This window comes from Polistes canadensis, unplaced genomic scaffold (assembly GCF_001313835.1).
Source record: "Polistes canadensis isolate GaletaPanama2010 unplaced genomic scaffold, ASM131383v1 scaffold_10, whole genome shotgun sequence".
Lineage (NCBI taxonomy): Eukaryota > Metazoa > Arthropoda > Insecta > Hymenoptera > Vespidae > Polistes > Polistes canadensis.
The window spans coordinates 322,697-337,436 of NW_014569557.1; the positions used below are offsets into that span (position 1 = coordinate 322,697).

Sequence of the window (14,740 nt, forward strand, 5' to 3'; positions counted from 1 at the left end):
TAGATTTTTTTTTATCTATCTATAATAATAACAAAGAAAAATTTACGAGACAATTTTTCATGATAACAGTAATTACGATTAATTATGATTTACCACTATAAAAGTTAATTATCATTATAAAAATTAAATTTTAACTATAATTCACGTATTATTAATATTAAAAATTATTTTCAAAAATGAACAACAAAAATTTGCATATGTATGATCGAACTTTGACCATCTGATCAGTAAGTGGACTACTATTTAAGTTGTTAAGCTAATTGTTAAGTAACTGAATTTACCAAAATATAAAGCTTTGAAAGATTTTTTTTCGGAATTGTCTGGCAATTATGTATTTTTATATTAATGCATGAATATTCTTATAATTTTAATGATTAACTATATTGATTTGATTAGAATTAATTTTTTGTTTAAATGCGGCTATAGGCCATTGATTTCTTATTATTTTTCAATTTTCTTTATTTTTATAATTTTTTTTTTTTAATTTTTATTATTATTATATATATTTTTATGAGAGACCTAATCTGTATTTTTTTTTTTTAAGTTTTTTTTTTTTACTCTTGATGCACTTATATGTATATATACAGTAGGACCTTGATTAAACCGGTGTCTCAATTAATTTTAATTAAAGTCCTAATTACCAATGATCTCGATTATTCGTTATCTTATATTTGAAATAAGTATACGAATCAAATCGAGATGTACAATAGATCAGTAGGCCTTTAATTTTTCCATGTCCTTTGTTCTCAGATCACACTGAATAATCAAGGTCCTATTTTATAGAGACAGATAGATATAGATGTATAGATAAATAGATATTTATTGTAATTTATAATCTTTCGACCTTGTAAATGGGCTTGGTCTACCGTAGTTGCCACTTTGATTCGTGCCTAACTACTTTCTATGACTTTGTCCCATTCTTTTTAATTATTTTTTCTCCACCAGTACCCCCATCAAACTTTCTGTCCTCACCTTTTCTACATAACCTAAAACTCTTTATCCTTCTTCATTTAACCAAAACTTGCTTGTTTCTTCCCAAATCTCACTATCAGTTTCGTTTCCCCCTTATTTTCTTTTTTTTAGATACTTGTGATTTTTCTTTTTTCGTAAAAACCACCCCCTCAGGTCCCGTACTCGGAAGTAATGTCGGATTCGCCCACTTTCGTTACCGCCATTTTTGTTATAACTTTTCGTATTTCTTTTTCGCTTTCAACTTTCTCTTCTTCCTCTCAATTATCTTTCTTTCTTTCTTTCTCTTTAATTCATTTTGCCAATATTTGCCCGTTACCTCCTTGTTATAACTTTCTCCTCAAAATTTGATCATTTGTCTTTTACATTTTGACTTTAGATTCTTCTATCTTTTCATTTCCTCGCGTATGATTTAATAATACGTACCCGTATTTAATCTTAACGTCTTTATACTTTATATATATATATATTTATCATTTTGAGATCCTTTCTATCTCTGGTTTTTTAAACCATTCCCACAATTTTACACCACATGTGTAATATTATTACTCTATTTATAGGTAAATAAATTTATCATATAAAACACTCTTCATTCTCCATTCTTATTCTAAAATTTTCTATAAATAATTTATTTTCTTAGTATCTTCACGTTTGTCTCTCTCTCTCTCATTATCAGGTCTCCTTTTTTAAAATCCTATTGTTATTATATGTAATAATATATTATATTATTACATATTTGTGTATTAATATAGCCAACTATATTTGCGAATATTAAAGTCATTGATGTAATAAGTAACATCTCGAACAGTTTTACGTCATAATGACAAGTAAGAAATTAGTATGTTGTAGATCACACATTACTGTATACAGTGAAATAATTTTTTTTCGTTTTCTTTTTCTAACTGTACTTCAGATTTTTGTAGATATAGATTTATAGGAACAACCAATTACATGTTTTTCCATAAACATCATATGATAAACGTAATATGATTACATGGATTTATATACATTCATATCAATTGAAATCATTTTTTGTACAAATAAAACTGTTCGAGAAGATGATAGTATGGCATATTCAAGTTATGATTAATCTTTCACAATAATTTAACATTGACTCGTTATTCGATGAAGTAGATAGTTCGCTTTATATTATAGTGCTGTTATTTTATTGAACATTATTGCATTTGCATCCCAGGGCCATTATTAGTAACACTAACAAATATCCTTATATCTCATTTGATACTCTCAAGTTCTTGTCTTTTTCAAATTTCATAAAAAAAGAAAAAAAAAAGAAAATAAAATGCTAATGGTGCGGTCATTTATTGTGGCGTCTTTTCCTATTTGTTTTCCTACATACATTAAAGCTATTGTAAAAAAATCAGTCTGTTGTAATATTATCCTATAATCTATTTATCTAATAAAACTTTGTATAAGAACCAATTAAGCAATGCTAAGCATATATATACATACAGGTGTATATATATACATATGCTTATATTATACAATATACTATATATTGAGTGAACCATATAAATGGGAACATCTAAAAACCTCCTTTATTTAAAATTTTATTAGAAAACAGTCCTTTGAATCGTTTAATACGCTTGTAAATACAAGAGATTTTTAAATTTTTCCATTTATATGATCCATCATGTATATATAATTACAGAAGAATATACTTATATATAATATTATAACAATGAATATATATTACATGTGTAATAATAAATAAATGTGTAAATATATATGTATATAATAAATCATATATGACAATGATTTATATTTGTGAAAAAGTATATCTATAACTTAATAATAATACGTTTATATATATAGAAATCTGAGAAAATATATATATTTATTCAGATTTTATTGACGAGTGTATAATGCATATATGTGGCTATAGTATAAATATAAAAAGAAATGAAAAATATTCTAAAAGATATAATAAATATATGCATACATATGCTACCTTTTTTTTATATTTACATAAATCATTATTATTATTATTATATATAAGTTATATTCATTATTATAATATGCTTTTTAATATTTGAAGTGTAAAAATTATAAGAGAAAAAAACATAGCGTTTCTCTCTCTCCCTCTCTCTCTCTCTATCTCTTTTTCTCTCTTCTATGTATTTTCACTATCTGTAGTAAAAATTTAATAACAATTATAAAAATATAAAAAGAAAAAAAACTATTTAACATAAAAAATATAGTTTTATTGCGTTCAATGTAAAACTGATTTATTTTTTTTTTTTTATTTTGGAAGGTTCTTTCCCTTACCGAAATACTTCATTCGCTAAAGTATTTCGGTAGAACACATTTGATGTTCTTTTTTGTTTTTTTTTTTTTATAATTTCTTTTTAGTTTTTTTTTTTAATAGTAAAAATTAATACATTTCCTAAGCTGCAATTCTACGAGTAAAAATACGATAACAAAAAAGAAAACAAGAAAAACCGTACGTATTTTCTGTTCTATTCGATATAGTATTCGCGACAAATATATAAAAACTCAATCTTTATGAAAAAAAAAGAGAATAAAATAAAATATAAAAAATATAAACAATAGCATTTTTATAAGCGATCAATTTTAATCCCCTTAAACGGTTTTATTTCGTGCGAGAGGTAGAGAGTTGTGTTTAAAATCTTCTTCTATCCTTTTTTCTTTTTTTGTTCTTTTCTTTTTAATTCTTTTTTTCTATTTCTTCAAATATTGCATGTCCTTTTGTACAGGATGAAAGAAGTAACTTATCTTAAATTATATTAAAAATTTTCTAAAGTAACTTATCAGTGACCTAATGAAACTAAAGAGAATATTTCTCATTGTAGAAGTCTTAAGGATGTTCTTTTTTTGTTTGAACACATTTTACTTCGTTCATCAGTCTTGTAAATCTGTGACGTTGATTCAGTCTTTTTGAGTTTAATCATTAATCGTGATTAATCTTGAGTTTTAAATATAAAGTTTGATATTCGACGAATTCTAATACAGTGGAACTTTGATTATTTGAATGCTCCGTTATGCGAAAATGTTCAACAAATAAATAGTATAATCTATCAGGCAAATGATAGATATATATAAATAACATGATTCATTAGACAAATCAATAACGAGGTTTATTGCATTGTAACAATATATCATTTATATATAAATGATTTTAAAGGTATAGTAAAACTGTAATTGCATCGTTAGGAAAATATTATCTTGGCAAGTTCACTCATTATTACTTATTTAAAATATGTACATCATGTTATTGTGTGAACAAATTTGCAAACGAGTTTCTCCTAAATGGAAAATGATAAAAAGCTCAGATACACTGATTCGGTGGTTTATAGAATTCATCTATTTGAAGCTATTCTTTGTTAAATTGAATTTTGAAATTAAAATAAAAAATTCAATTGAAATCTCCACGTTTCAAGAAATGTAATCTAAAATGATTAAATATTAATTTTCAAAGCGTCATGGTATAAGAAAATAAAATATTAAGGTTTAATAATGTTCGATAAATGTTTTTTAAAGAACAACATACATTCAACAAAATTGTCGTATTTTTTTCTATTAATGGATAATTATTCCTTCCTCCAAGGTAATTTGAATAATCTAAATTCCACTGTTAATGTTAAACATTATAGAAATCGTTCAATTTCATCACGTCAAATTGATGCATAACAAATAAATATAAATTTGATCACTATATTAAAGTTGCACGAGTAATTATTAGAAAGAAAAAGAAAAAAAAGAAAAAAAACCTAAGATAATTATTTATACCTGAGAAATTAATGAGATAATTGATAATATCATGGTCCTTTCGTTTCTACTACTTATACTATATTACTTCTTTTGTTTAGCACTTTTGGAGACCTATTATGAAATAATAAACATATCATATCGATATTATCTCGGAATTCCAACAAGGAAAATATTTTAACAGCGTTCGTCTCGGAACTTACTATAAATATCTTACTTCTTATAAGAAGATGGATTATATCCTTAATTCAAAATCTAACCGGATATCTAATAGTGTGTTTTTAATTAAGGCACTATATATACTCTCTCTTTCTCTCTCTCTCTTTTACTTTGTATTAATATAGATATATAATATGTTAATCTCCACGTCAGTTTCAATTTTTAACACGTTAAGCGCGACGTCAGTCCATGATAGTGAATTTTTCGTTTAGCCGGTCATGAGTTTTAATTTTGTGGTCGCCTTTTGCATAATGATGCCTCTTGCTGATTATATATTGTTTGTACTTAATATATTTCTACATATCAGCCAAGCCATGCTTTTATTCCAAACATTTGTTAGTGCAATATAATGCGATATGTTTTGTTTATAATTTTAAATCGAACATCTCGTCGAATGATCATCGTCACTATGTTGTTAACAGGCTTGAACAACACAAAGCATAGAAAAATGTGCTCCGCGTTTAACATGTTAAATGGCTAATTATTAGCTGTGATTCAAATTATCTGAATTTTTCTCATCTATATTAGACGTTGTTATAGTTTTGTTATTTTTGGAATGCATCGAAAGATCCTGAATTTCATCCTCGTAAGTTGGATAATGTTCATTTTCTTCTTCTTTTATTATAAGACTTTCATTTAGACTAGTTTGTTGATCAGTGTCTATATTTAATTTGATTAATTCATCTTTGATTTTAATATCAGAGACAAAACTCGTCTCAGCTTGTGTTCCCGAAGTATTCTCTTGTTGGTTGTTACTGTTGCTGGTTTCATCATCACATTCCGGCACAAAGCCACTACTACTGCCATAATTGTTTGAACTATCACCGAAATTACCAGATAAACTTGCCCCATCAGATCTGCTTGCGCTACGTTTCGAAGGTCGGTTATTTGTGATCCCTAATTTTTTTACCTTATCGTAAAGTGTACGCGATGGGACACCGTATATCCGTGCTGCTTGCAATGCACTCGCTCCATTTCTCACTGCCTCGATTGCGTTATTGATGTTCTCTCGCGTATATTGTTTGTAACGTTTCCATTCAGGCTTCTGGTGGTGGTGGTGGTGGTGACCTGCGCGTAAAAGAAATAATCAAAATTAAACGTTTAAATAAATATATGATTAGATAATGTAATTATATATCGATACATTATAAATTTCAAATGAACGTTTGAAAATTTATCTAAACATTTCTCGATATGAGAAATTCATTTTGTTAACGTGTGATTATTGTGTCAATTCGTAACGAATTGTAATGGGAAAAATGAGTTAAGTGTTGTTAAAAGTATATATCATATAAATATAGTTTTTTTTAATAAACAATAGGATATTTTTGTAAGGTATATAACGGTCTTAGTCACTTAAAGATAAATTACAATTATCATTATGACAAATTAACTAGACAATGAGTGTGTGTGTGTGATGTGTTTTCATGACAATGTATACAGATCAGGATTAATAAATCTTATAATTGACTTACTTGTATTCATATCGTTTAAAGTTGGAGGTAGTGATTGTTTGTTGTCTTCGTCTATCATATCGGCATAAGAACTAGATTCTAAGGATTCATAATTTGCGAGAGCCATACTCTCTCGTACAACTCTTTCGTTTAATGACACTATCGCATCACTTCTTGCTTCGTTGTTATCCGATGACATAGACGGTGAGGCTTGTTGTTGTGAACTATCGATATGTCTTTGGTTCAAAACTGTTCGTAATATCGGTGTGTCCTGAACCAAAGAATATTTCGGCAATATGCGTTTCCTCCGTTTATAATTGGTCTCTTCGAATCCTATCTCCTCAGGAGTATTCATAGTGATACTTTGCGTAGAGGAATGACCTGAATTTGGATTGACAGCTTGAAGAATAGAATGCGGCGATGACAAGGCCAACAGTGGCATAGGTAAATGATAGTGGTAGAAAAGATTTTTATCTTCTTCCGGGGGTGGCATAGTTCCTAAAAAAAAAAAAAAAGAATATTATTTAAATTTCATCATTTTTACCAACGTATATGGGAATAAATTATTATCGGATCGATCGCCAAGCAAGTTTCTCAAAAGATTTATTTTTCCGCATAGGTCATAATTTTAAGGATTGGATATAAAATTTGTATAGTGACATGCCGCGGCCACGGGTGGTCCTGTTGTTAAAAAACAAATATCGGTCACGGTTAATCAGGGTAACGGTTGAAGCGTTAATAAATCAGATTTAACAAGAGTTTGTATTATTTAGAAATAGGTGTCTCCTACATTAGTATACATCGAGCAGAAACAATGTTTTAATGAATTTCATTTAGTGTTAATGAGAACAAAAGAGAGAGAGAGAGAGAGAGAGAGAGAGAGAGAGAGAGAGAGAGAGAGAGAAAGAGTGTTAATTCCAAATAAATAAGGAAAATCTTACCAAAGTGTCTTACCAGGGAGAAACTTTGAGGTTCTTGATTCGAATTCCGGTCCAGAGTCTACCGAACGATCCAATTTTTTCATAAGTCCTACAAACATTGAGGATTTGCTCTGATCGAAGCGTTCTTGCAAACTTATTTCATTTCGAAAAGTATCATCGATGCGAGAGAAAATTTAAGAAGAAAGGAAAAAGAACAACAACAAAAAATACTTATGGCGATTGAAAGAATTAACAGAATGATGTTTAAAGTGACACCTTTGAAATTAGAGAAGGGAAAAAAACCGGTTAAATTGAAAAGAAGAAAATACAGTAGTGTCGAATGTTGTTGCGAAGTATACACTATGGTTCGAACGAACGAGTTTTGAGTTTCGGTCTGGTCAATGTAACAACTGGCAAGAACTGGGCCCTTAACCTTTTAATGCACAATTTTTTTTTGCAGATAATAATTATAACTTATGTTTGTTTTAAATGTCATTTATTCTAAGACAAAAATTTTGAAAACACAATATTTTTAGGTTTCATACAATATCAACTGATGTGTGAGTATGATAAATTTGAAAAAAAAAAAAGCAACATGATATATAGTCGAACGTATAGTCATCGCACCCAGTACCTCAAACCCTTTATCGTTTTTATGCCCTTAACTTACCGTTTTAGTTTAAACAACATACCGAGTAATTTCTATACGGAACAGCCATTTTTTCTGTTTGAGATATAAAGTCGGGATAATATTTCTTTATTAGTGGTCCAATTTGTGTCAGCAATTGTGCATTAAAAAGTTAATCGCCCAATAAGATCCTCGAAATTCGATAAAATTGCGGAAGCCGGTAAAAATAGCGGTGGGGGGGTGGGAGGGGCTAGGAAAATTTTCATAACGTTCGGTATTTTCTAAATTGTTTCTAATTTTATTGTTACTACGAATTGATTAATTATGGAATTAAGCACCTGTATTCTAAACAAATAGGCATGCATAAAGGTTACTCCTCCGTCAAACTTTATTTTACTCGAAATTAGTATGCAGAATAATTTCATTTCGAAATCTTTACGTATCGATAAATTAGTGACATTTTTAATAATTAATTTTCCCGTTAAATAATCAAAAATAATAATAATAATAATATATTTACCGTGTGGACTGCCATCCATTTCACTTGAATTAGGCGATGATGTTTTAATGTTATGGGAGATACTGCTGGTTATGTTGGATACTAGTTGTGACGATGGCGAACAATATGGTGATGATATTGTAGTAGCCGTCACGTTACTGTAATCTTTTTGTATAGGCAAATTGGAGGTTTCATTTATGTCGAGTAGACCCTTGATTTTAAATGATTTCGCAAGTTTCAGTAGACTTTCAAGTTGGTCATGAGCCACATGTATCTCACCACGATACATGTATTCCAATATAATCTTAATTTCACAATAATCCACATCTTTTAGTGCTACTACTATATGTTTTTGTGGTTGTTTGTAAAACATATCTTGAAAGTAAGTAGAGCAGGCTGCAAGGACTACTTTGTGGCACTTGAGGGATTGACCATCATCCAAACATAAGGTAACGTCAGCGAATGCTTGATTTATTAAAAGTTCGTCGAATACTGATAACAAATTAGAATGGTAATTGTTCCAACGAATACTATATTGCTGCGTCGATGTGCTCGCCATTTCAATTGCACGGTCTAACACCAATATATGCCTTAGTTCAAATATGATGATTCTAGAATCAACAAAAAAAATTGAAAAATATTATTAAATATATAGGTGATATTTTTAAATGTCGATTTTAGGGGGAGATGATTAATCAATTTTATCAATTGTATATAATAGGTTAACACGTTAAGTGTTAAATCGATCCCTGGGGACTGGCAGTAGACTTTTCGTTTGGACTACCTGGGTCTAAGACCCCAGAATTTATTAATTTATATTATAATTTTACTGAACTTTATATTAAAACATTTTAACTCGGTTCACTCGCTGCAACCTGAACGAAAAGTTATACCAAAATCGGTGGTACCGTACTCAACGTGTTAAATAAAATAATCAGTTTGCATCTTGGTAACAGGATGACTGTTACCCTATAACGAAACGGTACATGTGTGTATAGGATTCGTGAAAAAAAAATTGAACAGCTGGATTGTTTGGACCGAAACACCATGAACCTAGAATATTTTTTGCTTTCCGAGCAACGATTCTAAATACTAATGGTAAACTATATCCATTCAGGACCCGTCGCGTCGGTCAACAATTTTCTCACGAATACCTAATTTTGTTCGATATGGAAACGCTCGATCCCACACTTGGTCATTCTGCAACAACATTCTAACCCCGAATGATCTTCTCTTGATATTTGAAAGGTACTAAGGCCTAGTTACTCTTCTCTTAGTCACCTTTTATATCGTTACGGTCATCTTCCCTTGCAATTTTGAAGATATTAGATCCAGTTATCTTCCTAGCCAACATTCGTGTCGTTACGTACATCTTCTCTTAAAATTTCAAAGGTACTAGGTGGGGGGTGGGGAGTCCAGTTACCTTCCTAGTCACAATTCGTGTCGTTACGGTTGTCTTCTCTTGATAATTTCTAAGATGATAATAGGATTGCATTAGCAATTAGTTGCACTCCTAGTCATCGTTCCGACTGTCTTTTTCTTTCGAGTTTCCTGAGCGCAAAGCCACGTAGTATTTCTTCAAACATCACTTGGGTCGCATTAACTCATTGTCTTATAACAATGAGTGACACTCGTGATAAGAAATTTCGACCAAAAACAACAAGCACGAGCCTGACTCATGATACATCGTTAGGACCAAACGTAAACAACGCAATCAGACTCGTGGCTCAGTTGTTTTTGATAATTTTGTATTTTTCATTACTTTAGTTACGCGTAATTATTATTATTATTATTATTATTATTATTATTATTATTGTTATTATTATTGTTATTATTATTATTATTGCCTGAGTAATCAGGAGTTAGCGAATAGGACAAAGGGTTAATTTTGTTTTCTCGCGTTGTTGCATAATTTCCAAGTGTTTATCGAAGCAATTCTCCAAATTCCAACCCCATTCATTTATAGGATTCGTGTAGAAAATCGAGCCAGTGAATTGATATTATTATTGGGACTCGAAACCCAGGATGATATCGGTCAATCATTTCTGACGTACAAATATTTTTGTATGTTAATATCATCATGAATTGACTTACTTGTTTTTCGGAACACTTAACACGTTGACCACCGCGTCATATATGGTTGGGTGATAGGTATATTTCTGCAGAGGCCACACTACTCACATTAGTTGGATATACTGTAAAAAAAAAAGAAAAAAAATCATAATATAATTATAATTTGATTATATTATGATATATATATAAAAAAGAAATTATTTAAAAATTATTTAAAAATTTCAATTAATCTCGGAAAATATGTCCCGCGGGCCAATCGCTTGCTTTCACCCTCGCACTTGCTTATCTTTAGATATATTCATTAAATTTGAATTTGATGAAAACATCCGATTTATACGCGACGGTCAGCAACATGTTAAACATTGTTTTCAGTTTAAGGCGAATGAACGTGATGAGTCATTTACGTGGCATCCTCGATCTCCCGATTTCCACATTTTCGATTTATTTGTATTATTCACCGATATATGACTTTTAGAAGATAATACGAAATCGAATTTTCATAATGTTTGTTAAATGATCCGAAGATGATGTGAAGTTTTCGAGAAAGTTTATGGACTTTGGAAGAAAACAATTTCAAATGTGTGTACGAAAATTGAAGGATGACGTGCATGTCAATAATGATTGTTATTTTTATCACTATTTAAATTATATATATATTTTTTATATGTTAGGGTCAATGTACAGAATCAAAAACAATGTACATAGTTGGATGTGTTTAGAGCATGATGGAGGAAAGGTAAATATTTTAAAACTTTTTTAAGTGAAATAATCAAATCACGAAAGGTGCATTTTGTTCGTATGATCATTACATGATCTTCACTTTACGTACTGTGCGTGGTGTTTGATTTCTATTAAGAATTTAATTGTTTTTCCTTCTAAGATTACTACGATGCTCTAAACACAATCGACTGACGCATGTATTTTACATTGACCAAAACCCTTTGGGTATTCTAGAGATTTCTCAAGGATTCTAGAGCTTTCTCAAGGATTCTAGAGATTTCTCAAGGATTCTAGAGATTTCTCGGGTAATCTATACAATGTCTAGATTCCTAACATTAGCTATAACATATATATACATAACTATATATAAAATTATTTAACTATACAAAAAATAAAAATGTTCAACTGTAATTCAAGTATCATATGAATTAACTAGTTATACACCTTCTCTTTGGTAATATTGAATTACCGTGAGAAAGTTTTTCTAGAGAAATGATTTGAACCAATAAAATAATAACCTGAAATAATAATAATAAGAGTTATTAATGTCAACAAAATTATTAGAAAAAAAAAAATCCAAAATAGAAAATAGCAAGATCGAAACGTTTCAACACCACCACCCGGTTAGTAAGCAGAGTATGTTTCTGATTAAGCAATTGAGTTACTTTGTAAGTAACTGAATTTATAAGAATATAAACAGACTAAAACTATTCAAACTTTTTTTTCTCGGAATTGATTGGCTAATATACTTTTTTATATTAATGTATAAACGTCTCTAAAGGTATACACCGCTAATTTTTAATTTAGATTCTTCCCCTTGTAAGATTTTTTTATACTTAATATAGTATGCACTTTATATATAATTTTTTTTCTTTTTAACACCCTTATAAACGTACATACCAATAGGAGGACCTTAATTATCTTCGGTTAATAGTGATTTTATTGAATTATTAATATATATATATATTAATTAATGAGATAAAAATTATAAAGTAAAGAGAAATAAAAATGTACTGTCTAAGAATGTATTGTACAAGTTAGATGACAAAAAAACATTAATAATAGAAAATATAAATAAAACGCAGTAGCGTTTTACCGATCGTATTCGTTTATCAACAATTCTGACGAAAATACGATGATAATATGACAAATAATTGCGTCATTTGCGAAGACGTTTTTGGTAGGGCCACAAACACACACACATATATACATATAATGAATAAGCGATAATTTACTATTAGTTCGCATTTCGTTTGCACAACGTGTGACTAATAAATGTATGATATTAGAAATTTTTCCTTCCTAATAGCAAGCGACGTTATAACTAATAAATACAAAAAATCGAGAATATTGTTTCCTATCAATAAACGAATACAAAAATCGTCCTTCTTGAAGAAAAAGCATTTTGAATAAATCCACGCGTTTAAATAATCACGTGTATGTAGTAATAATTCACGCACAATGAAATTTTCCGGTAGTAGACACAGGGCTATTGTTATTAACAAAATGACAATCGATTTTATTTAATAATAAATTAATGCATTAATTAATAACAGATATATAACATCATGAATATTGATAAAAACAATTAGAAAAAATTAAAATTACACTTCGAGATCGTGTGTGTTATTTATACAATAATAAAATATATTTATATTTTTTGTATATCTATATATATATTATGTAAAAATATAGATATATTGGAACTATATAATTTGTAAATAAAAGCACGTGGTTTGGTAAACCTCTTAATAAGTTTGTTATTTTTGTTCTAATATTATTGAATTATTAAATAAATAACAATCTATTATATTTCTCTATATAAAACATATTTCACCAAAAAAAAAAATAAAGTAAAAATAATAAAATTTGTATGGTATATCTCTCTATATCTATCTCTATCTCTATCTTTATCTTCTTACCCTTATATGCTTCTTCCTCTCTTGTTAATGTGTTGTTTCTTCTAAAGTTGTGTGTCTTCTTACTGTTGCTCCTCAGAAATGTTCACTCAACAAATTTCGCGAATTCGCCAATAATTCGGCAATTTCGTAAATTGCCAATATTATAAATTGCCAAAAATAATAATAATAAAATAGGTCTAATAACACGCGGGGAACATATGCACATAATTAATTTCGTTAAATTTACCGTTGTATCAATCTGTAATTTGCGTTCTTAATCTGGTTGCTATAAGAAGCTCCAAAACAAGACAGTTCGACTAAGGTACACTCCATACTTTTGGACTGCACTGTGATGAGATCGAAAACTTACTTAGTAGAAAGAGAAGGTGGGCAGGGCCTCACTCCCTTCTTATACTTCTAATATACGTCACTGAACCCCCACTTACAGTTCGTTCTACCAATCCATAGAAATGCGCATATTACGATGCGCACACTACACTATACTACTGACGTCTAGCATCTAGCCACTTCTACTATTGCTGTTTATTAATTACACGAATGCGACTAGCAAAACTCCTATTCCCATATATATATATAGAAATCCACAAACACGTATACAACGACCTCTGTCCGTTATCATCATCGTCGTGTCGTTTATAATCTATTTCGTAATCGTGATACGATGACTGTTGGTAACACTGTCTTCTTTCTTGTCCCTTTATATTCCCTTTATGTATTAGTAAAGAGTCTCACTACGATGAAATGCATTTTTATTCACTAACGTTTCCTTTCCTAGCTTGATCCACCCTTGCTAGCTACACCCCCACTATTCTACTTCCACTATACTACTTTGCCATTCCCCCATATCTCTTCTTTCTGAGTTTTCCCTCATTCGTTCCTTTAGCTTTCCCTTAGCTTCCCTGGTATAACTGCAACCTTTTTTTGATAATAACGTAGAACATATGCAATGCGAGTCACCCTCTAATGTTTCACTACCACCCCCCCGGCCCCTAACAACACGACTTATGAACGTAGATAGAAATAGAGATAGATAGATAGATGGATAGAGTAGATAGGGTGCTGGTACCTAGGCGAATCTATTTTTAGAAATAGTCAAAAGAAGGGAGGGATATACTTTGTTGTAGGAAATTTTACTGAATCTTTCAAGTTTTGCGATATATATTATTTTATCGATACGAAAGCTTCGAAAAAGCCTATTTTTGTTTTCTGTGCTGTTACACGTCGCCATTTTTTTCTGACCACTCGTTTGTTATGGAAAAATTTATCATTGTTATCGTAAATGTGTACATAAATCCCAAACGAATTTATACTTTGGACTTTTTTTTCCTATTCTCATAAACAAATTTTCAATAACAAGCTAATTTTTTCGAGCGCTAAAATCATTTTAATTCTTAATCTAATCGAATATTGTTTATTTATTTCGTCCATTTGAAAATTATCTAATTACCATTATTTAATCTCTCAATTGATAATATTTAAGAAATGTGTCTTTTCGCTATTAAGTATTGTTATTCGAATAGAAAATAAATGTTGAAAGAAAAACGACGATTAAAAGGTAATTAATTTGAATAATTATATTTTCCGATTTG

The 14,740-nt window shown here is 29.6% G+C and overlaps 1 protein-coding gene across 2 annotated transcripts; it reads right to left on the reverse strand.

Annotated features, from left to right (window-relative positions):
- Positions 1-3,236: 3,236 nt before the first annotated feature.
- On the reverse strand, positions 3,237-13,310 carry LOC106793053 (longitudinals lacking protein, isoforms H/M/V-like). Of its 2 annotated transcripts, XM_014759655.1 has the most exons (6): positions 13,152-13,310; positions 10,531-10,631; positions 8,458-9,047; positions 7,344-7,418; positions 6,411-6,887; positions 3,237-6,003 (listed from the first exon to the last, which is right to left on the reverse strand). In XM_014759655.1, exons 3-6 carry the CDS (start codon positions 8,993-8,995, stop codon positions 5,420-5,422), a joined length of 1,674 nt encoding a protein of 557 aa, XP_014615141.1. In that variant the 5' UTR covers positions 8,996-9,047; positions 10,531-10,631; positions 13,152-13,310; the 3' UTR covers positions 3,237-5,419. The 2 variants fall into 2 exon arrangements, with proteins under 2 accessions (XP_014615141.1, XP_014615142.1); XM_014759656.1 differs by lacking the exon at positions 7,344-7,418.
- Between the last annotated feature and the right edge of the window lie 1,430 nt (positions 13,311-14,740).